This window comes from Scardinius erythrophthalmus, assembly GCF_964197995.2.
Source record: "Scardinius erythrophthalmus genome assembly, chromosome: 4".
NCBI lineage: Eukaryota > Metazoa > Chordata > Actinopteri > Cypriniformes > Leuciscidae > Scardinius > Scardinius erythrophthalmus.
In genome coordinates, this window is record NC_138224.1 from 17670434 (window position 1) to 17696235 (window position 25802).

Here is a 25802-nt window from a genome sequence, read left to right on the forward strand (position 1 = left end):
TGCAAAATCAGGACGTGCCATAATTTACAATATTTTACATTATTTAAAAAAAAAATAGTATACTGTAGACAGTTCACAGTATTCAGTAAGCAGTACGCTACGTTATTTTCATTCAGTCTCTAAGGCTGCACAACATCTCTAGTTCAGCAGTCAGAGCAGAGGTAAGATCAGCAAACACACACACACACACACACACACACACACACACACACACACACTCACACACACACACACACACACACACACACACACACACACACACACACACACACACACACACACACACACACACACACACACAAATTCCAGTAGCGGAGAGAAATTGTATTCAGCCCACTAGATCACAACACACGTCATCCAAAAAACTAATAATGGAGGAGGGGGATACAATTTACTTCATGCCATAGAAATCAATACTAAACAGAGTCCATACACCCCATCCTTCAGACTCAGTGATTGAAGCACGTTTACTAGCTCACTCCAAACACAGGCCAGTTTTCTCTGCGGTAGATTAAATATCACAAACACACACACTCTCACACACAGCTCATCTGGGACAGGGGGCTTTGCTTGTGCATGTTGTGTGAAGTTTAAGTGTGTCTAAAATCGGTGAACTGCTGCTAGAGGTCCTGTTGTTTAAGTCCAACACTAGAGCAAAGGTGGACGTCTGAATGCTGCAGTAGTCATGAAATATTTTACCTTGACTGTTCCAAGCTGGTGGAATGACCTGCCTATCTCAACCAGTCTTTAGCCATCTTCAAGAATCTACTAAAGACGCATCTCTTTCGCCAACATTTGACTCAATAATACTTACTGTTCTATATCTATTATATAAAATTCATTGCTATGTGTGCTGCACTGGTCTAGCTGAAACTGGTCACGACATTTACATATTCTTGCCCTATTGTTGATTAGACTGCTTCTATTGCTCTCTTCATTTGTAAGCCGCTTTGGATAAAAGCGTCTGCTAAATGATTAAATGTAAATGTAAATATTTCAGCCCTGAGGGACTCTGAGTTTATAAAACGGAATGTTTTTGACGCTTCCTTATTGGACTTCATTTACTTCTGAAGTTTAATACATAATTAGTTCTTCATTATGTGGCACTAAAACAAATCTTATTAATGAAAGATATTTGAAGCACATAAAGCAACACTAAATCATCTAGGCAACAATGAATGGGGCATTACCATCACATTGAACAGAGATGCCAAACACATGGGAATTCATTAAATGGAAGAAAAAAAGAAGTGTAGAGCTCCAGATATCAACAGTTAAAAATTCAGTAACAGATTCTTCACACATCATGCCTACACCATGCATTGTAGCAATAGGTGCCAGTTTCTAATTAGCATGTGAGTGTTGCTACAGTTTTTTCATCACTACCGCTGCTCGCACCCCACATCATTGTTGTGTGGTGGGGAAAAAGGTTTCTTGGCATTTGTATGCACATTTCTCAAAAAAGTTAAGCTAGTCTACTCTTCCAACATGTTTTTTAGAATATGGTTAGCCACACTAGATCCAAACTACCAGCCAAGATGGTTTGGCAGCTCTAACCAGGTTGACCTTTGCCTCACTGACTGCTGGTCCAGCTGACCAACCACATAAACAAGGTTGAACCAGCTAATGGCCATACATAATGTATCTGTTTCAGTTACCTAGAAAAAAAAAAACCTCCCAGTTAAGATGTGTTCCTGGGTCCTGGAACAGGATTTACAATTAAAAAAACAAAAAGAAAAAACAATAGTCCTAACCAAATTTAACCCTTACCAATAACCATTGTTGGTGTCAAGCCAACCTAATGTAAGCCAGGAACCAGAGCAGAGGATGGTCAAGCTCGAGACTGAGTCCACATGCTCCGGAGTCCATCAAAAGACCATATTTTTTTATTGGTCCAAATCCAAGGCCAAACATTGATTCAGGAGCATGTAGACTCAGTCTTGACTCAGACCTCTTCTGGTCTCTGTCTTGACTCAAACTCGACCCTCTTCTGGTCTCAGTCTTGATTCAACTTGACCCGGACTTCAATGAGCTGGTCTCTACAACACTGCAAACAACTACCACTAAATCAGAAGGAAGGGAGCATTATATTTAAAGCTTCAATGTCAACCCCAAGTACTCAGGGGGTGGACAATGAAACAATGAAACAGAAACCTGGTTTTAGACCACAATAATTTGTTAATTTGGTGTGGGGCCTCCTGTTGTGGCCAATACATAAATTTATCTTGAGAATGACAGATACAAGTCAAGTGGTAAGAGGGATTTTGAGCTATGCCTCTTGCAGAACAGTGGCCAGTTCAATATGTGCTGCTGGTGGACAAGTTTCCTGACTTGCTTATCCAAAATACCCCAAAGTGGCTCAATAATATTCAGATCTGGTGACTGTGCAGGCCATGGGAGATGTTCAACTCCACTTTAATGCTCGTCAGATCATTCTGTCACAAGTCTTGCTGTGTGTATTTGTGCATCATCATGCTGATACACGGCCCCACCTTCAGGGTGCAATGTTGGAAGCATTGGGTGCAATGGTTTGGTAGACCTCGGCAGTGACGCACCTATCTAGCACAAGTAGTGGGCCTAGGGAATGCCATGATATTGCAGCCCAAACTATCTCTGATCCAGCCTGTGCTTTACTCTGGGCATGTAACAGTCTGGGTGTTAAGATTTTTGGGGGAATCTCTACATCTTAACTCACTCAGATGTGGGAAAGACAGTGAAGATGGACTCAGAGAACAACACATGTTTCAAATTTTCCACAGGCCAAGATTTCCACCACTGGCACCATTGAAACTATCGTTTGGTATTGGCACGAGTGACCAAAGGTTTGGCTATAGCAGCCAAACCATAATACCGCCACAATATTTATCCCGTAGGAACTGAGAGACAGAGATGATTCATTCAAACAGATACAAGTCAAGTGGTAAGAGGGATTTTGAGCTATTCCTCTTGCAGAACAGTGGCAAATTTAATATGTGATGCTGGTGGACACCAATTATCAATTTATCAACAATAAAGGACCATAATTAAAGTGGGCGCCATCCAGTCTGAGCTAACTAACGAACTCCACAGCTTTAAAACAATGAACATTTGTAGGATTATGGTACGAACTCAATGAAGATGTCTAGTTTAGAGATGGCACATCTAGATTCTCCCAAGACAGAGATGCAAAACAGACCTTCTTCATTTTAAAGACCTCTGAGTGACCTCTTAAAAACAGGATTGAAATCCACAAAAAACAACAACAAAAAAAAAAAAAACCCACATGGACTGTTTTTGCATTTAAAGTGCATCAGATCATTCCAAAACAATGCTAGACAGACTTATAATCAAAAATTGTTCAACTGCATAATTCTACATTATATCTACAACCTATATATGTGACTATTATGCTTAGATCACACATAAGTCATGCAATTGTTATAACTATTGAATGGTTGATTGAAAATGTGTCTTGCTTGGTATCAGCGTAAATGTCTGCTCATAACTCAAAAGATGGCATGAATGAAATCTGTAAAATGTATTGTATTCTTATTATAGAAATCGTGTCTAAATTGTACTCTGGTAGAGCGAAAATAAAGACACCATGTGACTAATCAGATGACGTAATTCATGTGAGAGGAGGATAAAAAGTCACACCACAAGCTAAAGATGAGGTATAATTGGTCAGAACTCCTTTGGGAGGCTGGACAGACACCCCAGGTTAAAATCTCAGGACACGAACAAAGCGTCAGACAGATATGGGAGATGAAAATGGGTCAAGAACGAACAGCTTCATGCAAGCCATATTACTACTCTTATCTCATTTACTTTTCTTTCTTTTACTTGGTTTCTTTTCTTTCCGTTTAGAGTCTTGTGTTCCAAGTTAAATTTTGCCGCTTTGCTCAAACTTCAAAACTTCTGCCATGAGAAAGACTCCATTCATCCAATCACCCGCAAACACACCAACATGATTGGCCTCCCAAGACATCACTCCAGACACGAAAGACCTCCAGTGAATCAACGAACCGGGAAAACTATGCAGCGAACCATGCCTTCCGGATCCCCATTCAGACACAAACAACAAACTCAAGCAATGCCTCTAGATTGTAGCTGAACTACTCCATTGATATAAAATTTAATAACCCCTCCTAAGAAACGATAGAAGGGTTAAATTAATGGCTGATGATTCGTTCAGGTCAGGTTTTACAAAGGGCATATATTGCTATAATCAATAAATTATTGTTTGTATTCAAAGAGAAGTGTTCTTGTGTTATGTGCTTATGAATTTAATGTCTTAAACTGCTGATCTTTAGTCTAGAAATCTAGACGCACCCTAGCGGCAGTAAATTTTATTATGCAGCCAGGGTGGTCTAGCAACTCTCCATTGGCTTTCGAGCTGGAAAAAACATACTCTAGTCAGGCCAATCACATTGTCTATAGAGTCGGTGGGCGGGCTTAATATAATGACGATAGAGTTGCAACGGTTCCCTGCTACTTGAAAACAAAGAATGGCTGCTGCTGCGAACAGCGGACTTTCGAATCAGCTTTGGCCGCGACTCTGGAGGACTTGGAGTTAAGCTTTTCTTTGAGAAAAGAACAAAGAACGGCACTTAAGTCATTCTTAAAAAAGAAAGATGTGTTCGGAGTTTTGCTGACCAGATACGGCAAAAGTTTAATCTATCAACTAGTTCCGCTGTTGGGAAAACGCTCTGGTTGGTTGTAGCGCTATCCTATTGCGTGCAGAGGGAATTTGAAAGACAACCGTTTATCCCGCCCCTCGGATTGAGCCCTGCCAATGGTGTGTTCCCAGACCCAACATCTTGATGTGGGTCTGGCTTGCCAGGCTAGCTGATCTTGATCTTGTTGGATATTAATATCCGCAATAGAGTTGATAGCTATGGACCGTTTAACTGAGCGCTAGACGACTAATTTGTTTGGCAATAAAATAAGGGATTCTTTCAAAATTCCTTATAATTAATAATTCCCTTAGAGCTAAATTGACCTGTTTCCCTTACAACCCCCTGAAGAACAGTTTTGGTAGAAACAGGAGAGTTGAGGAGCACATTTGATTCTGCATTAAGTTGGGCAGCTATTTATGATTTTTTTTTGGGGGGGGGAAATCTGGATCAGAACCCGAACATCCTATTCAGACAGCTTCCTCTTGCACTACTCAGTTACTCCTGTTGGATGTGGTTTGTTCTTCGTGGTGGTATGCCGGCATTACCCTTGATACTGTGGCTCTCAACACACCACAAAGACTTGCTGTCCTGGTCACAGATGTGCCAGCGAGATGCGCACCAACAATTTGTCCTCTCTTGAACTCTAAAATATCTCCCATTATGTTGTGTGAATTGCAATATTTTATGTACAGCTGTGCTTTTGCTCTGCTAATTCCTACTTCACACTCTGCTCTTGCTGATGGATTGCAAAATCAGAGAAGATTGGCCACCAGGCTACACATATACAGGCATACATAACCTCCAACACTATATTGGCCAGTGTTTCAGTTTCATTGTCCAAACCCCTGTATCTCTAAAATCTAAACCGAATCCTACAATCATGTTGGTTGAAAGGAATGTTGATCCAGAAACACATACAATACTACTTGATAAGTGACCATCAGAAGCATGTGGCCTTCAAGAGTTTGTATTGTAGGAGAATGCTGGAGGTTCCTGCAGAGGATTTTGTATTCATGGTTCAGCTGCCTGACTTTTAGATGTTGTATCTAGGTGTACTGTGTATGACAGCCGAGTCATGGATCACCGAGAGCTTGTAAAGCTCATTGATTTTACCTTCAAAGAATGCAATTACCACAATAATAAAAAAATAAAATAAAATAAAAGGTTCCTTGCTGAATTTAAAGTGATGAATAGTATTATAACATAATGATACAGATGCCTGGATGTAGAGCACAAAAAATATGTGCTTCCTAAGTGCAGTGCTATTTTATCTTTTAGAGAGGAAAACCACCTCTCAACTGACTCACACAGAAGATTCCCACAGGAATCAGTCTGTATAGTGCTGAACACTCACTGCAGAGAGGGGTCAGGGTGGATCTCTTTATATGGGCAAGTTTCTTTCTCTCATATCATCTATAAAACAACAACCAAATGCAACTGAATAAATGTAGATGTCAAACCCACAGTAAATCCCAAGAGAACTGCTTCAAAATATGTGTGGGCTGTGAGATCCTCTTCAGGGCTGGACAGGGTGTAATCCGTCACCGTCCTCGTCCAACTATTGAATTGGGAGAGGATTTAAGGCGCCATGGAGACTTGTGGGAAAAGCCCCTACGGCAGCCATTGTTTTTACAGCCCTGTCAGAGGAGTGAGTGCAGCTCTGCTGGTGTGAGCGACATGATGTGGTGGAAGGGATTGAATCGGATTACTTCATGAGGTACAGCAGACTACAAACAGAGTTATAGTCAGAGGAGTGCCGTACATCCTCCAGAGACTTACAGATACTTCTTGCTATCAATAGAATGGCAATTTGGAAGATTTGTTTTAGATGCTAAACCTTCCCGCTAAGACTGATTGAGCAATGTGTTATGCTCCGATAACTTATTTGAATTTCTTTGCCTCATCATGTTATTGACAATGAGTTGGTAAGAGTGTCGATTGACCTGTTGAGCAGGAAGACGTTGCCACTGCAGGTCAAGGCCTCCAGAAGAACCTTTTTCTCAGAGATGGCTGTAGAGGAATGAAACTTCATCCAGATAAACTCCCACACGTCCTCATCCATCAGAGACACGCCTGTGCAGTATACAATGTCCCGCACATTAGGTGGAATCCTGTGGGACAGAAGATTGAAATATCTGATTGAAGTCACAAGCTGAATTCACATTCATGGTTGGATATTTTGAGGTAAACATTCAAAGCTAGTAAATGCTAAAGTTAGCATATAAATACACTTAACATTTACAACTATATTGATGGAGCCAAAAATATAGATTTACTATTTTATGTCACATAAATACAAATATTGACTTGAGTGAAAAACATTGATACATTGATTAGCATATATGCACACTGAATGCTGCAGGTGATAAGCATCCCTCACTGTGACAAAGTTTGCTCTTTAAACATTTACTGAGGGTTATTTTAGATTCACACACCATTAGATCACATTGTGTTCACACCTAATTCTTGTTTAAATTTCCCTGAAGAGTTTTTTTTTTTCACAGCAGAAGTTTCAGAAATTCCTCAGGGTTGTTCAAAGATAACAAGTCACAAGTCAACGTTTCACCTCCAGAAGAGTCAATGAAAAACAGTGTGAGTGTATTTCTTGCATGTTTTATTTTTTATGCTTAAGTGAAGCTTTGTTTTTCTGTTTCTATCTTTTGTCTTATTGTCTAAATGTCAATTGTTCAAGCGGCATTCTGCTGTCTGCAATCATTTTGAATCACTTTGAACATTGTCACAGCAATATATATACAGTATAACACATTTATATAAAGCCAAGCATATTTTTCAAAATCTTTTTTTGAAGTCACAATTAAAGTCATTAAAATTTGACCCAAATCATCACTGCAGGCCACCCAAAGTGAGTCACAATGCAATATACAGGGTGGGCCATTTATATGGATACACCGTAATAACATGGGAATGGTTGGTGATATTAAAGTCATGTTTGTGGCACATTAGTATATGTGAGGGGGCAAACTCCTCAAGATGGGTGGTGACCATGGTGGCCATTTAGAAGTCGGCCATCTTGGATACAACTTTTGTTTTTTCAATAGGAAGAGGGCCATGTGACACATCAAACTTATTGGTAATGTCACAAGAAAAACAATGGTGTGCTTGGTTTCAACGTAACTTTATTCGTTCATGAGTTATTTACAAGTTTCTGACCACTTATAAAATGTGTTCAATGTGCTGCCCATTGTGTTGGATTGTCAATGCAACCCTGTTCTCCCACTCTTCACACACTGAATGGCCCCCAAGGTCTCCCGATCTGACCCCCTTAGACTTTTATCTTTGGGGTCATCTGAAGGCAATTGTCTATGGTGTGAAGATACGAGATGTGCAGCACCTGAAACTACGGATACTGGATACCTGTGCTGGCATTTCTCCTGCGGTGTTGCTATCAGTGTGTGAAGAGTGGGAGAACAGGGTTGCATGAACGAATAAAGTTACGTTGAAACCAAGCACACCATTGTTTTTCTTGTGACATTACCAATAAGTTTGATGTGTCACATGGCCCTCTTCCTATTGAAAAAACAAAAGTTGTATCCAAGATGGCCGACTTCTAAATGGCCACCATGGTCACCACCCATCTTGAGGAGTTTGCCCCCTCACATATACTAATGTGCCACAAACAGGACTTTAATATCACCAACCATTCCCATGTTATTACGGTGTATCCATACAAATGGCCCACCCTGTATATATAATCAAGAGATATACAGGTTATAAGTATGACCTCTGAATGGACCCATAATATCATCTGGTTATAAATCTCAGAAAAGAATAACAGTCTACAGTAGAAGAACTCAGAAAGAAAAGTCTCTCAGGCTGTGAGACGATGCATGTAATATTCGTACAGGAAGAAGAAATAATATTAAACCTCTGGAGGAGCTGTAGCGATACAGTGACTGAACTTTTGATTTGCTCAAACAAAGCGCAATAAAGACCTGCTGATTCTGGATGAGCCGTCGGAGCCTCTGGGAGTTTTCAATGTAGCAATACAGAGAACGGCACATTCAGTAAGATATAAAATCATGTCACATCCAATTGGAGCTTATAGACTGAAATTTCCACACCTGTGAAGGTGATGTCTTGTTTATGACTGCCACTGACAGAAAGTCTAAGCGAATTCAGAAACGCAGTTAAACAATAATATTTGTGCCGTTCCGTTAGCTGCCATTATATCTGGAAAATTCATGAATTTTATAAGGTATTTTCAGAATAAAAATCGGAGAGAACACAAGCCATAAATCTAGTTTTTACTTCTGATATTATAACATGAATATAATGGTTTGACTTGGTCTAATATTTGGCTGTGTGGAGATAACACATCTATAATAAAAGGTGGTTATGAAATTCTGTGAAGATTCTGTGTCTGTGAGATGATTTTGTTTTTGAAACAATGTACAATATGTGAGCCTTTATTATTTCAAACAAAGACTAACATTGCACTAAAAACAGTTTAGTCAGTCTGTGGTATCCTGTTTTTAATCAATAAAGCACATGAGGAGGTTTTGTCAGAGTTTGTCTTTGGCTTCACAGTGATCTGAAGCCTTTCTTTGCAGCTCATAAACTCTGCTGGGTCATTCCTGTGACATTATCATCACCTAAACCATAAAAAGACATAAAGGTCAACGCATTCCTCTTTTATGTGCTGCTTATCCCTGAATATCAAACTGAACAGATTCTTTTTATTATCCCAGCAGGACTAGAGGTCATTTTTGAAGAAAGGACAATGAAGGACACATCTGGCAGATCACAGAGGCACAGTTCGAAAAACAATTAAGAACAGTTAAGCAAAAGTAGTCGAAATTATATTAGTATCAAAAGTATGCTAAAACTAATAACATAAAACAGTCGAGAAGAAAGGCAACAACTCTAGCAGATGCGTTTCAGAAATAATTTCTTTTCATCTGTTGACTTGACAGTCGTACACGAGAAACTAAAGCATTTTAGGTGTCTTTCATGAGCTCTAACTCTCTGTCAGAGAATTAAACTAAGCTGTCCACATGATGATACGTCTATCAGGAGGGATTGTGTTCAGTACAGAGACTTCCTGTCAGTTCAGACACGATCAGAAACCTCACACTAGACTCCATGGGGTAATAATTACAGAGCCACTGCCAGAGCAATTGAGCCATTTCAGGGCAAAAGAGTGGAAAATCTTTGATTGAGCAGGTCAAACACTGGTTGAATACAACCGTGTGTGTATTTCACATGTTGAAAGCAAGAATATAGGCAAAAAAGCTCTTAAACAGAGCAATCCGCTGCTATCAGAGAAGCTCATGTCATGTTAGAGACCTCAACATGTCATTAAAAGCACATTATATGAAGTCAAGGTCAATATGTGACACATTATATGTGTAATAAAGCATCCGTGTGTGTATTTAAGCTCTATCTGCCACTTTAAAGGCACAATTGTGAAGTCAGCAAGCACATATCCAATGAATTTGAGGTTGCTAATGTGTGATGAACTGTGTGTGTGGTCTTTCATGTGTTTGTAGGCGTGCGGCCAACTGTTTGGCTCAAGGACAAAAAATGTTTTCCTAAAAACTGGGCAAACGCAATATCTTGTGCATGGTAAAACCATTTCTTCAGACACACAAACACAATCCTGTTTGTTCTCCATTATGGCCATTAGTGCCTGCCGGAGGACTGGTGTGTTTGACAGTGTGATACTGCATACATGCATGTGAACATTGCTGTGGGCAGCAGGGAAAACAAATCAGACTGTGTGTTTCCATGGACACTTGGAATAAAGCTCCTACTGAATGAATGTTGGCAGGGCTGAACATACTTAATACCCAACCATTGTTTGTTGGTTTGTTTTTACAATATTTGTATGATTTTAGCAATAAAATGGTAGTAATTATAACAAATCTGCTGTGAATGCATATCATTAACAACACCTGGTCATAAAATAATCAATAATCATGATAGTTATTACAGTGCTTTAATTTCTAACAAACCTTATATATTTGCATTTTAATATTTTTTTGAGTAATTGAGTTGTTAAGTTAAAGGAGAACTCCGGTCAATTTTAACATTGAGCTCATTTTATTGTACATTTGGAGTGCTGTCAATACAGAGAACAACGACAAAAATCGGTGTTGCCTACACCGAGTTATTCTATTTTTAAAATTTGCACCCTGTTGACTTCAATGGGGCAAGTACTAAACCTGCTTTTAGCCTCTTAACATCCTTCATGTGTCATAACATGTGCACAGAAAATGTGAGTGAACACGAGTGAATCTGACTGCAGTAGATGTAAAAGATATGTATAAAAATGATGTTATTTAAGCCAGCGCAAATACCTGTTTACATCCTGTTTTTCGGTTGAAGTCCAAAGTAGTCGATTGCCGAGTTCATGCGCGTGATCATTGGTAACTAAACCTATGCGCGTGAACTCGGCAATCGACTACTTTGGACTTCAACCGAAAAACAGGATGTAAACAGGTATTTGCGCTGGCTTAAATAACATCATTTTTATACATATGTGACCCTGGACCACAAAACCAGTCTTATGTGTATTTTTTTTAAATTGAGATTTATACATCATCTGAAAGCTGAATACATAATCTTTCCATTGATGTATGGTTTGTTAGGATAGGACAATATTTGGCCGAGATACAACTATTTGAAAATCTGGAATCTGAGGGTACAGAAAAATCGAAATATTGAGAAAATCGCCTTTAAAGTTGTCCATTTCTATTGGCGATAGTGCTGCATCCATTCACAAAAATAAATGTTTTATATATTTAAGGTGGGAAATTTACAAAATATCTTCATGGAACATGATTTTTACTTAATATCCTAATGATTTTTGGCATAAAAGAAAAATCTATAATTTTGACCCATAGGCCTACAATGTTTTGTTGGCTATTGCCACAAATATACCCGTGCGACATAAGACTGGTTTTGTGATCCAGGGTCACATATCTTTTACATCTACTGCAGTCAGATCCACTCGTGTTCACTCAGAAGGAATCACTCACATTTTCTGTGCACTTGTAATGACACATCAAGGATGTTAAGAGGCTAAAAGCAGGTTTAAATATTGCCCCATTGAAGTCAACAGGGTGCAAATTTTAAAAATAGAATAACTCGGTGTAGGCAACACCGATTTTTGTCGTTGTTCTCTGTATTGACAGCACTCCAAATGTACAAAAAAATGAGCTCAATGTTAAAATTGACTGGAGTTCTCCTTTAAGTGAGCGATGAGATGTTTGTATGGTTTAGACCATGAATAAGCCCAATAACTGATCTGAAGATTGATTCTTTATACAGGAGTGAGGAGAAGCCACTCTGTAAATTTGCTCACCTGTTCTTGTTGCTGGAAATCCAGTCTGAAATGAGAGACACAGCTTTGCGGTGACAGTGTTTGCTTCCAAAACTGCAGGCCAGCATGATCACCTCTCTCTGCAACTCTCTGAGGAGGAAAGAGGGAAGGATACCAGCAGGGAAGAACAGCAGCAGAAAGTTAAAGATGGAGGAAAGGGAATAATTAAAAATTAAATACATGTCATTCTCAACTCTGAGGTGGAAAATGTCAGACTTAAAATGTCGGTGTCCTTACTTAGACTACATATAAGTTTATAACTGTAATACATAATTCAAGAAAGATGAAACTCAAGACTCACTCGGCCTGATAAGCCGGCTGAATGAAGGAGCCGTCAGGGGAAGTGCTTGGCCAGCCCAGCTTGTGATACTTTGGTTCCACCTGTCTTAGAACATAGTCCTGATGAACAAAACAAAAAGTAAAGCAAAGGAAATAATTAAAGCAAAACAATACAAGAAATATAATAAAACACAAGTTAAGCAAAACCAAACAGAAGTGCAAAACAAAACAAGAGGCAGAAAATGAGTCAGTGGTTGCCATGTTGAGACCAGGATTTAAATTTCCCTTGAAATAACAGTATGTTGTACTCATACTTGTACTTTGTAAATGTATAAAACTCACTCCCGAATCCATCCAGACCATTTGTGAAAACTAAGCAGCAAAAAATGGGTCATTCAGAAATGTTTAAGATTTTATGAACTAGCTTTCAGCTTTAAAACATATTAGAATATTTACATATATAACTGTCTGGACAAATTATTGTACAGCATTTGACTAACAGAAGCTGCTGAGTCCTCGTTAAAAGAGAACGAGAGAGAATGTTGATTCAAACTGAATATATTGTGTTGTTTTGTTATGTTTATACAGTTTATACACGGTGTGTGTGTGTGCATGAGGGAAATGTAACAGCAGTTGATATCATGGCTAATTTAGCATGACTGCTCTCCTTCATGCCCTCTTACTGAGACGAGTGAATGATCACAATTAGACCCTGCTATGCTGCAATTCAATTCTTAACACAAACACACACTTACACGGATAAAAGCACATACAGTAAAACACTGGGACAGAAGTAGAGGACATTGTTTTCCATAATGTGTTGAACCGTACAGATGATCAGGTGTGTTTGTCAAGCTGTTACAAACATTGAGTGATGTGTTATAGTTTTGCCAACAGAGTAACCTCAGTTTGACAATTAGTGACGCAGCATGCGTACACACACACACACACACACACACACACACACACACACACTGGTTTGGACTGACGGTTGAGACACCTGGTCACATGATTTGAAGGCATCTAACTAATTTGCTCCAGCTGTTTCCTGTCTTGCATTACATGCTAAACATCTGCTCTGTCTCACAGTAAGCACAATAAATGTGAGTTACAGAGAGAAGACACTATTCAATTCATCACACACTCACTGCCGACACTAAAGGGTCTTCCATTACAGAGGAGGGGCAGAAATGACTCATGCGCACTGAGGGATTGTGGGTAGGCGTGTGAATGCTACTCTGAATAACAAAGTGATAAATGAATATGAAAGCAGGAGGACAAGTAAGACAGAAGCCGGAGAAACAGAGAGACTGTCTCACTCTGTCATCATGATGTTCAGAATCAAATACTAACATACTGCACATTATACACTGCATATTATATATAAAAACAGAAAAAAAAAATATATAGTGCTTATTCTGTAAAAATGTACATTTCTCATTCTGATCAAATAACGTATCTAGAAGAAGCAGATAAAAATGACAGTTGATATTGTGCAGGTTTCATTCGTCACACGGGAAATTGGGATTAAGTCAAGTGCACTGCATTGTGGGAAACAGTATTTCACACAGTGCCCTCATTATATACTTGCAGAAGCTCATCTGGGGATTCCACACACATGCGCTCTATTGCACACTATTCACAACATGCATACTCTTTACTGCAGAGTAGTATGATATGGTAGTTCGCTATTCTTAACATATAGCCATTAAAACACAACCGATGGTGGAAATCTCACTGTTTCTAAAACAGGCATTGTGCCTGAAACATTGTGGACTGTTGTGGAATAATGATCAGAGGAAGTCTTAAGTTCGATCTGTCGAGTCACCTGAGACGTGCTGCTAGATATCAGCTGTGTCTTTCTTATTGCACTAGTCAAGGTTAAAATCCAACACACACCAAACTGATGTGAGATCAGACTCACGCTGAACAGGCTGTGGTCTTCAGTGCGGTCCAGGAGTTTGTCCAGCTGGTAAAGAGCTCGACTAGCAGCGTGCCAGGGCAGAAACTCGCTCTCCTGAGGCAAATATGAGATCATCTGCAGGGGGACGTTTTGGGGCAAATACCCCGCTCTAGAGAGAAGAAAGAGAGTAGGAGGATAAGACACTAGCAACACATTTGAAGAATATTTCCCCTTTGGTAGACACATCGTTAACATTTGATTACAAACAGTTCATTTTGTTCATCATCATTGGTTTAGAATACCTGCCAGGCATTGTGCTCTGCGTGGGGAGTCATAATGTGCTGTAAAAAACCCCAAAAAACAGCTTCTCCTGTTCGGCTACAGTCGTGTTCAATTTGCATAAATCCATAAAACATAAGATCTTTTCTAAAAACACAGACATGAGCATTAACAGCACATATCCACCGTCATTTAGAAGAGCACATCAAATCCCAGATGTATTTCAGCAGGACCTTGGGCTCTAGTCAAGTGAGACTGTGTTTCTAGGCCACACATCGGTGCTTCTCCATTTATTTTTGTTTCACGTTATCAGCCGACTTTCCCTTCAGTCTTTTTTGAAACTCCCACAACTTTCCCATGAGAGCGGAAACAAAGAAAAGTGGCCGATATCCTTAGAGCAAAAACACTAGAGAGACAAGACTTCACAAATCTGAAAATGCTTTTGCTATAAGGCTCAGAAATCAGAACGCTTTAGCAACCACGTAATGATTTGGAAACCCAAGCATCACAGCAAGGAGTTTTACACAAGCGAGCACCTCTCAGAAAAAGTAGAATCTAGTTGAGATCATATTTATGTTCCAGCTTAAAGCCCTTACTCTGACTCAGAAATTAATCTTCATTTCTCATAATTTCATGCAGGGCACATAAGCGCTCCGAATCAGAGGTCAGGCGAAAAAGGAAGTGATCAGACTCGGAAAACGGTCTCATTAAATTCCAGAGGACAGATTCACCCAACACACATTTAATTGGGACATTAATCACAGTTACCCACTCTTAACCAAGGAGGTTTTTAAGATTTCCAGACAAACTGATTTGCAATAACATAAGCAGGAGACAATTGAGGATGTGAATCTCCATGGCGAAGTGAAGTTAGGATAAGAAAAAGGTAAATTAATCCTGTTTAACTGCGAAGAATTTTAGCTCAAAGTGTTTAATGAGGTTTGGGACTAATTTAGATCAGGAATCTTCTTCTTCTTCCTTTGAACAGTCTGTTATAGATTACAGAAGGAAAGAGAGTCATCAAAATGTATATTAGTGTAATATCTTTGCTCAGTGATGTTCAAAAACATCCAAAATATTCATAAAACGAGCTGGGATAATTGACATTCAGTGCAAAACCAAAGCTGAGTAGCTGTTAACCTCAGGCATGAATTCATTTTTAATTATTAAACAGTTATGAGTAACAAAATTTAGTTTTTACCGCGATTAACATGTATATGTGCTTATCTCAAAACATTTTCAAGTTTTGATGTGTAGAATGACTTCCAAACACCTTTGATTGTATCCAAGCTGTCGTTAACCATCAAGCATTAAACTGTGGTCTAATGAGCAATAATTGTATTAATATAAACAATTAATCAGTCTATAATGATGCCAATGCACTTGAAACACTCATCGGCTGTCTGTTATTCTTTCACACTGATTACATGGAAATGTTCAATGTATATTGTCAGGATAGATGTGCACACAAGACATGAAGGATGCGGTTTTGACACTGAGTCAAGAGCTTTTCAGTCTTTACATTAATTACATTGTTTGTGAATTCATTATTTTGTGTTTCCAAATCTGAGAGAGAGAGAGAGAGAGAGAGAGAGAGAGAGAGAGAGAGAGAGAGAGAGAGAGAGAGAGAGAGAGAGAGAGAGAGAGAGAGAGAGAGAGAGAGAGAGAGCGAGTGAGAGAGAGAGAGAGAGAAAGAGAGAGAGAGACGGTGCCTGAGGTTACAGATGTAGATGTCCTTCATAGTGCTTACATGAGTATTGTCTTGTCAGACGCATTTAGGGGTATATATATTATAATATTAAAGCATTCAAATAGAAACACAATATTAAAGTATGTATAAAATATTAAAGTATATTAAGTGTGGTTCTTCTTCAGAGGGAATATAAGGAATTTAAGAACATTGCTTTGCATGTCATTTATATCTAGAGACACTTCCATTATTACCCAATTCTAACAGGAGCAAATGGATTAAGGCCATTTAGTTGATCCTTTCAAAAAAAAATCCTTTTACTTTTTACTTTTGAATTATTGAAATATTCATAAAAAATAAAAGAACACCACATGACCATAAAAATATCATGAGGCACTGACGTTTTACCTATACTGTTCGCAAGCACAGTAATGAATTACTGCCCCCCCCCCCCACACACACACGTCACTGACATTGAAATAACAGTCTCCTAAATAAATCATTGACTTTTAAATTAGCCTGTAATTGTAGCTCATTTAGATGAAGCTTGAGCAGAGCATTTCAAGCAGGCCTATTAAGAAGCTCCATCACTGAGACTCAGAGTCAAAAGAAAATATTGTGCAAAGGAAAAGAATATGGAAAAGTAACCAAAATATTCTCCTGGCACTGTTGTTTAATTCTTTCTGGCAGTTGTATTAGATGTGTTGTATGGCAGAATTGTCGACAGGTGTTGTGATGTTTCACGAGCGTCGCAAACAAAACAACCTTCTGTCTTTACGGCAACAACCTGCTGATGCTAATGTCGGGTTAAGAACAGATCAGCGTTTTTATGGAGGTTCAAGTAGCTGGTGATCAAAATGACTGTTGACAGCAACTGTTAATTGCTTACAAATCTACATGAAAATTACTGTTTTTGCAGTCTGACACTATTTTCATGATTCTTAAGCACATAGTGTCATGCATTTCTTATTTGTGTTCCTTGTGCTTTTATTTTGTATCTTTTAGTTTTAGTTTGTAGTGTGTTGGTCACATGACAGTAACAACATGGTGGATGTAGTACATCTGAATTTCATTCATACTACCCATATTCATAGAACATACTTATATAATATAATATTAACATAGGCTGAAATATGACCCAAACATTTTTGACTGTTCAATCCAAAACCTCAGTATAACTGTTGCTCCAGAGAATATTTAAATAACTCTGTGCTTTAAAGATACTTTTATGGAAGATGCTTGCTTGCTTATGACTGAAAAGCTATGCAATTAACCCAATTATTATGCACATTAAATATGATATTCAGTCTCCAACTAGTCTTCACTTACTCTAGCTTTCTTCTTCTCAATTGATCCAGTAATTCATAATCACAATAAAGTCTTTGTGAGTCAGTATTGATCTGAGTGAATGACTCCCATGAGCACCAGGGGCATTTAATTAGATAACATCCCTCGAGGCATTCAGTTTCCTCAGTCATATGAACACTCTTTATCGTCCCAGTAATTTACAGAGAAATGAGACATTTTACACACTGTGATTAACGATGATGCTGTTTTTAATATGCAGGTTGTCATTTTCTTCTCGAGAACGTGAGGGCCAATAACCATCTCCACAGATCTAGCCTGAGGATGAATGAGACATGCTGTTAACATCCGCTCGTATTTATTAAGAGTAGCTGCAAACTAAAGCAGAGACAAAAAAACATGTAGAAACCAGACTGAAATCAGGAACAAAAGGATTTGCCTTCAGTCCTGTTAAATATCAATTATCAAGCTCTTCGGTAAACAAGGCCGAGCCGAATAAACAGGCTAAATGAACATGACGCACTATAACACAGGAACAGGTTTCCTTTCTGAGCTCAATATGACATAATAAACACAAGTTTCTCTGTGGGTTTGTCGTCAGTTGACTGAACCTTCGTGGTTAGGAAACATCTTTGGTCAAAAGCACAACTCTCCACATGCCTGTTAAAGCCCCGTCTATCTCAACATGAGCCGCACAGCGCCGGCACACAAGCCTGTCGTTTCAGTTTGAAGAACAGCGCAGCTAATGCTAGCAGAGAATCTGACAGCTTCCTCATTTAGTTTGGTGGAAGAATAAAAATGACTGTCCAAAGTGAATGAATTTCACAATCTGTATAAAGCAGCACCTAAATTCAATGTCTAAGAAAGTCCACCAGTGGAACTCAGTTGTTTTGTAGCATCAAGAGCGGCTGCCAGTGACTGAATATTTCCTTCATTAAGCAGAATGAGCGAGTCCTTGTATCAAACAGAGAGGACCTTAGGGAGAGCAGTCATTGCTGAAGGAACTAATGGCAGCTTGGCAGCCTGTGGCACAATAAACTCTGTTCATATCTACCTTTACCGTTCTGTCTTTCCTCCTCTCACATGTGAGTTTCCAGCTAATGATGAAGCTCTGAAGGATCGAGACAATGAGACCGCAACGGAAAGGAGGGGAAACAGAGGTTTTCCCTTGCTTTCTTATTATCCGCTATCGCAGTAACGGCTCAGTGGTCTCACCGCAGGTCTCATCTTGATGAGCTAAAGGCTTTTTCTTCACTAATGCCTTCGGGCTAAAGGAGAAAAGAAGATCAAGAGTACAGTACAGAACGAGAGCTGCATCTGACTCTTCTTTCTATTGTGATGGACGGCTTTATCAAGATCCTTTCAGGCTGACCAGAAGAAAATGGGCGTTAACCTTGAAATTTAGGTCTTGTGATAAATTTCTGTCTTTCTCTAAAAGACATGAGCAGTTTATTGTCTGAACAGTCAAAATAAAAACACCATGGGCCCTATTTTAACGATCTGAAACGCAAGTGTCAAAGCGCAAAGCGCAAGTAACTTTGTGGGCGGGTCTTGGCGCTGTTGCTATTTTCCCGGCGGGATAAATGACTCTTGCACCAGGCAAAAATCTAAAATGGGTTGGTCTGAAGAGCTTCATTATTCATAGGTGTGGTTTGGGCGTAACGTGAAATAAACCAATCAGAGTGTCATCTCACATTCCCTTTAAGAGCAGGCGCGCTTGTACTAAAGCGGATTCCTATTATAACGGCGGATTTGCCAGGCGCGCCAGGAGCGGTTCACAGCCAAGGAGAGCAACGCTCTCGTCAGGGACGTTGGGGATGGAGAAACACACCCAAATTAACTTCGGTTAAAAAGGCGTATGATAATTTGGGTAAATGTGTAAGCTAGATGTATGCTTTTATAATAAATTGTCTATCTATCTATCTATCTATCTATCTATCTATCTATCTATCTATCTATCTATCTATCTATCTATCTATCTATCTATCTATCTATCTATCTATCTATCTATCTATCTATCTATCTATCTATCTATCTATCTATCTATCTATCTATCTATCGTAATAATGTATGATTTGCAAAAATGAAAACTGCTGCTTCTGTGTAGATGAGAGAATCAAAGTGTATGCGCGTTGTGCACACGCTACATTGATTATGGCCAAGCATGTGCCCTTAAAATAGCATATGAATAACATGCGCAACGCGCCACTGACTTTAAACTATTTTTTCCTGGTTAGTGGCGCAATTGTTTTCTAAACCAAATAGCATGAAGGAACGTTTGCGCCAGAACACGCCTCCTTTTTTGCGCTGAATCGCCCAGGGAGCGCAAGTTCATTCCCTAGTTTAGCGACGTGCTTCAGTGGAGGGAAAAGCGCGCTTTGCGCGGGTGCAAAATAGGAATGATACATGCGTCGCTGTACAAAGTCAATTGCGCTGGGTGCAAGATAGGGCCCCATGACTTCTGAATTCAATTAAAAGAAAACAAAACAACTAACAAATCTAATAAATCAATAATTAAATGGGTCTTTTTAAATACAACATGGCAAGTATTCAATTCATTTGTTTTTTTAAATGACACCCAGTGGATGAATCGTGATTTTTTTTTTAAATCTTCTAAAGAGTTTTTTTTTTTATAATAATAATCAAATATCTATCTCAAATGCTAATCAACAGAAAGTATGCAAATTCTCTGGGACTGATTACTTAGGTCCATTACAACTGAATACCAAATTGAGATTTAGCATAATACTGATTCCGGCATCTGGTGATGCAATTTTAATGAGCTTGGAAAGTTATGGATTCATAACAGATGATGTGAAATGAATACTTTATGTATATAGAAACTATCTAGATGTTCATTTTGTATCATCCAAAAAAAATGTCTCGGCTAACCAGCAGATCAACCGAGATGGATGTTAAAACCAGGAATGAACAAGTCTTGAGTCTTGCAACATTTTCACTTTCATTCAGATCTGTCAGTCGTGATGTAATCTTTTGAAATCCCAGGAAGATGAAGATCCATTTGCAATGATTTGCTCTTCTGTAACTTAAGGTAAAAGCCCCCTGTCTGTTCTTTGATGCCTATGATGCATTAAAATGAAGCTCATTTTGGTAAAATCGGGTTTTAGAAAATCACAGTGTCATCCAAAAATGAGGCTTATTATTATTAAGTGCCCATAATGAAAAGATGCAGGTCTAGTTTTGCAAAAGTGGGGGGAAATGAATCCTTTTAAATAATAATTATTGAGCTTTCATGGAATAACAAAATGTATGGTACATTTCGTTAGTACAATTTATTTTTATTTAATTAGAGTTAATTAACAAATTTTCACCATAGAGAATTTCATAGAGATCTTGATAATTTTCGTGCTTAAAATATAGACTTGGGCTCAATATGCCTTTATAATCCAATGCCTGGTTGACAGAGTTTAGATTAAGCCAGGATTAAACCTTAGTTTAAGTAGCTTTTATAAACGGGTCTTAGAAAAAAAACATGTGCATCTTGGGACAAAACAATGACACTGATATATTTTAAGTGCCAGTGCAAGTTGCTTTCAGTTGAAACAGCTCAAACATGTCACTTTAAGCTTTCTTACTGGTAAGTGCACGACCTCCTGAAATAATGTGACAGTTACTGTGAGAATAAAAAGCAGGACACAAATAGCCTGAATAATCTAGGGGTTTCTGCAGGGGTGTGAAGGCTGTTAGATGGATCTCAGGTCTCAGACTCTCTGAATGATTTTGCATGTAACAAACTGAACCCACCTCGCCAGGTTGAAGACATCATCGATCAGACCGGCCCTGTTGCCCACGGAGATGATCTGCCGTGAGAGAACAGCACAGACATTTACAATACAGCAGGAAGTGATGAGGAGAATAAAAGGAAGAATCATAACAGAAGAGGAGGAAGAAACACTTTGGATAAAACGGGAAGACAGAAAGACTGACAGATGTGGAAGAAAGGAATACCTTTGGGTTGCTCATCAGCTGTTGAATGAGAAGTCTCCAGTTGTGGAGGTCGTAGTTCACTCGGAAGTATCCCGTTTGATTGATGTTGCCCAGCAACCACGTCTCGCCGCCCATGTGACCCACTCTGTGCGTCTCTATGAATACAGCAGTAAAAAAAAAGAACATGAAACAAATGTTTAATGACACTTCTGACAGTCACTGTAGCTCAACTCACAAGCAGAAACATGTGGCGCTAAATGATGCCTAGACGCTCAATGACAGATAATATATTCAGATAACAGGAAGTTCATTACAAACAAAATGTATATAAAGCAAAAAGTCACTATAGTTCATATGGACTGATGTATTCTACCTGACAGTGAACTTGCAAAGCTTTTTATGCATATCAAATTGTGAGCACATTTATCATCTTTGAAATGAACTCAGACTGTACAGAAATATACATGAAGAGACGATGCATTCAGCATTTTGTATGTACAACATCTGTAATCTATTGTGTTTGCCACCGTTCTCAACCTGTTCCAGCCAGACCTTGTGCTTTTTCATGGCTAACAAATTCACTGGTTAAGTGCTTTCGAGCGCTCATGGACTCAATGGATTTGCAGTGTATCGTGATCCAGGAAGCATCCAACCGTCAGCGGCCAGATTTCAAGAGTCATGCGGTGATTTAATGCATATAAATGGGGTCTCTATGTTACAGTGTGTGTTTCTTTCAAGAGTCATTGTCTCCGGCTCGGTGTCATCTGCATTGTAGGCCTGGTGAGGGCAGTTTTTCATGGAAGGTGAGCAGAAAATGGAGGCTGTTAAATGGTCTCATAATCAGGGGAAATTTCAGCTCTGAGCCACATGGATCGCTCGCAGAGCAAATTTAATTCCGGCTCTTGGAATTTGACTCGCTGTGGCTTCGTCCAAAGAAAATCCGCCTCGATCTCCCAAAGGAGAGGAATGTAATGGAATAGGATTGAATGTAATGATGGTGGACGTGTGGGTGCTGCAACAGTGTGGGAATCACAGAAGAATAGCATTGAAGTGTTTAGTAAAAAGGAATATACAAACATGCATGTCTTGAGAGCTGAATTCATCAAATTGTACGGGAAAATTAAATAAAAAAAAACGGTATCTGTCACTGGCTGATAGGGATTTCATGGGTCTAAAAATGTATTAAAAAAAATCAATTAACTCATACATACAATGACTTGAATACACCATATTTTATGATGAGCACATTTTTAATTTCTTCTTATTAATTAAAATTTTGACATTTTTGGGCAGTCAAAAATGTCAGGGTTATATTAAACTGTCCTGACATCATAATGAAGGAAATCCTCATTAGAATAATGTGACTGTCTGTGTCCATATTCTAATAAAAGCACTTTGTATAATTGTACCTGTTTTATTGGCGACCCACATGATGGTCTCTGTTGATATGTGACTGGAGTTTCCCACTGCGAACGTCAGCGGTATTTGCCACTGGAAGCTGAAATGAGACAAAGAGAGAAATAACAGATGAAACGCTTCTGTTTGATCTCAGGAGTTTAAATGTCACAGTATGATGTGTATAATCTGACACAAATGGACGCCCACGATTTAATGGGATTGTGGGATACATTCGTGCAATATCCTCTCTGTCTCAACACTAGCAGGCAGAGTGACAAAATCAGGAGTATTAGATGATTGTGAAGCTCAAAGAAAACCCAGCAGTGTCAAAGCTCAAAGAAATCAGTTTTCATTCTTTCCCAGAGTGCTTTGCTTTCTCTCTCTATCTCTCTCTCTGTCACACACACACACACAGCTGTGTATCACTCATCACCCGATCGCTGTCATGTTCTGTGTCGCCGCCTCATTTTGATGTCGATTCATCTGTGACTCTATAGCTTTCATGTGCTATTGTGTGTGTATGAACATCTCTAGGTATGAACTCTGTCTGACAGCTGTCACACTGGATGGCCGTCCCTCTTTCAGTCTGTCAAAATGTCTGACACACACGTGGACGAGTTCTGCTGTCAGCCAGTGTAAATTACCCCAGACAACAAGAGTGCAGCTGAGCTGATCCAAAGCAATAAATACTGTAACATTATGACATCTAATGTAAGACTGAATCATTTGAACACGCTCCAAACAAATATTTCAACTTTATTTTACAATTTCCCCCCTTCCTCAGCTTTTTTTATAGGTTCACTGGGAAATTCGGATGATCACGGACAGCAACAGTCAATTCTGTGCTATAGGTTTGATGTTCTATTGCTATTTAATGTTTTCAAATGTTACAGAATTATGTGAAAAATGGCCATATATACTTGAAGTTGAATGTCTAGTTAATGATCTTCAATTAAAAGTAGTTAAATCAACAGATTGTTAATAACTAAAGAATATGTAAGTATGGCATTTAGGGTAAAAACGTCCATTCTGTAGAGGCTAAAGGCACAATAATTGACATTAAATAATTGGCTGGCTTTTTCATTTGTTGGCAAGACATGGTTGATGTGATTTTATATACTTTAACATGGTACAATCTTTTGTTACATTCATATGGTCAATATCATTATTAAGTTGGGTGTCTACCTCCATATTTAAAAATGCACATTTTACTTAAGGTGTGCCTTTCGCACCATTGTACTTTATTCAGTGCCTGGTAACTTGATAAGAAATGACAGAACAATTTAAAGCTTAATGGTGTTTTCATGCTTAATCATGAAAATGTCTTTTAAATTACACATCATTTTATCAAAGCTAAAGTGTTTAAAAAACACCATCCCTTCATTTGGTTAGCATGTTAGCATCTTAGCTTGGCTAGAACAACAGATCATGATAAGCCGTCTTTTATCTTGAGGCAACATGCTAAAAAACACTCTGACAAACACATAGCAACACCCTGGCAACCGTCACAGCAGCCTATCACTGTGGCATTGAACTTTACACAGGCACGCACCACATACTCCTCATAAATGTCAACATTTAGTGATTAAATATGAGAAGAGCCGTCTGGATTATTTCATGATGTCAGTCTTGGCTGTGGGGAAAGGGTTGGATCATTAAGCATTTGTGTTATTTGGAAAACCGACAGGAACGGACAAAAATCCTTTTTAGGCTGCTGGTGACTCACCTCCATTCATTCAGGAAAGATGATTTATGTTATTCAATGTGTCATAATTATGTCTGAACACGCCTCAATTAGGGTTTAGTGAAAAGACAGACTGAAATCTCTGTTATAAAACAATATGGGAACTCTTTACTCAATGTCTTTATGCATAATGCATTAAGGAATTCATAATTGCAGTATGTCTTTTCATAAGTAACTTTAAGCAAAGTTAAAATGCATTATAATATTTTTAGATTCCTTAGTTCACCTGAAATTGGTTGTTGGTCTTGTGTTTTAATGCATCATACTTTCTAAAGGCTTAACATAATTATTACAATGCGGTTACAATTCATAAGTCTTATTAAAAAAGGTTTAATATGGAAGTAAAATAATCTCAAATGTTTTTGAAACAAAAAGCCTGTTGAATTGCACTACTTGAAAAATAATAGGCATTGCATTAACCATGCTTGCATTTTAATGCATTGTATTTTTAGGGCTTGCATTTTTATGGGCTGAAATTCAACATGGTTGAATATTTAAGCTGTTAATATTTCAATTAAAAACATTTCAAACACATTTTCATTATTAAAAATTCAATAATCCATATTCACCTTTCATATTTCACTTCCAAAATATTCAAACTGTTTAAAAATACAACCTATAATATTCAACAGGCAATTTTCGGTCCATTTTATTTCGCTTCCACAAATTCGCTTCCACAAATTCAGTGGTTCAAATTCGACAGTAAATTCAACGGAACTGCAGGAAAAGCAATAGATTATCGAGCATACTATCCATCTGCTGTTAGTCAATCCCACCAGCAGGTGGTGCAAAAGCGCGTGTTGTTGACGAAGACCAGCAACTGTTAGAGCAAGCCATTCTTTCATTAAACTCATTTAACAGCAATGTAAGTGTATTTGTGATTATTATGACGGCGGTTGTATGTTAAATTCAGTGTCTTCACGGTTACTTTCCCTGTGTAGCCTACAATCATCTTTCTCTACCGTGAACAAGTTTATAATGTTATTCCCCGATGCGGATACGCAGATCCAATGTTACATTTTTTAGGTTGACGTATATTTCTCTTGGTTGTTTAGTTGCCTTAACTTTATATTGTGGCGATGTGCTGCATGCAAGCTATTAGGGTTTCCCTCAAAACGTCAGGATTCCCCTGCTGGACATATAAAACGCTTAACGTAGCTTAATGGACTAATTACAGTGATATAAAAGACCAAACTCGCAGGCAAGCAGATGGACTCAGAATAACGCAAAAAGTTTAATGCTGAGCGTTTCCC

General features: G+C 38.6%; 1 protein-coding gene across 1 annotated transcript in view; it reads right to left on the reverse strand.

The window, feature by feature from the left end:
- LOC308689438 (thyrotropin-releasing hormone-degrading ectoenzyme-like) overlaps positions 1 to 25802 on the reverse strand; it is a 132306-nt gene that overhangs the window by 4289 nt on the left and 102215 nt on the right. The window contains exons 10-16 of the mRNA XM_081363144.1: positions 22817 to 22905; positions 21429 to 21562; positions 21225 to 21280; positions 14207 to 14354; positions 12305 to 12402; positions 11986 to 12093; positions 6602 to 6769 (exon numbers count right to left, since the gene is read on the reverse strand). Coding sequence (XP_081219270.1) covers positions 6602 to 6769; positions 11986 to 12093; positions 12305 to 12402; positions 14207 to 14354; positions 21225 to 21280; positions 21429 to 21562; positions 22817 to 22905 — 801 coding nt within the window. The remainder of the gene's footprint in view (positions 1 to 6601; positions 6770 to 11985; positions 12094 to 12304; positions 12403 to 14206; positions 14355 to 21224; positions 21281 to 21428; positions 21563 to 22816; positions 22906 to 25802) is intronic.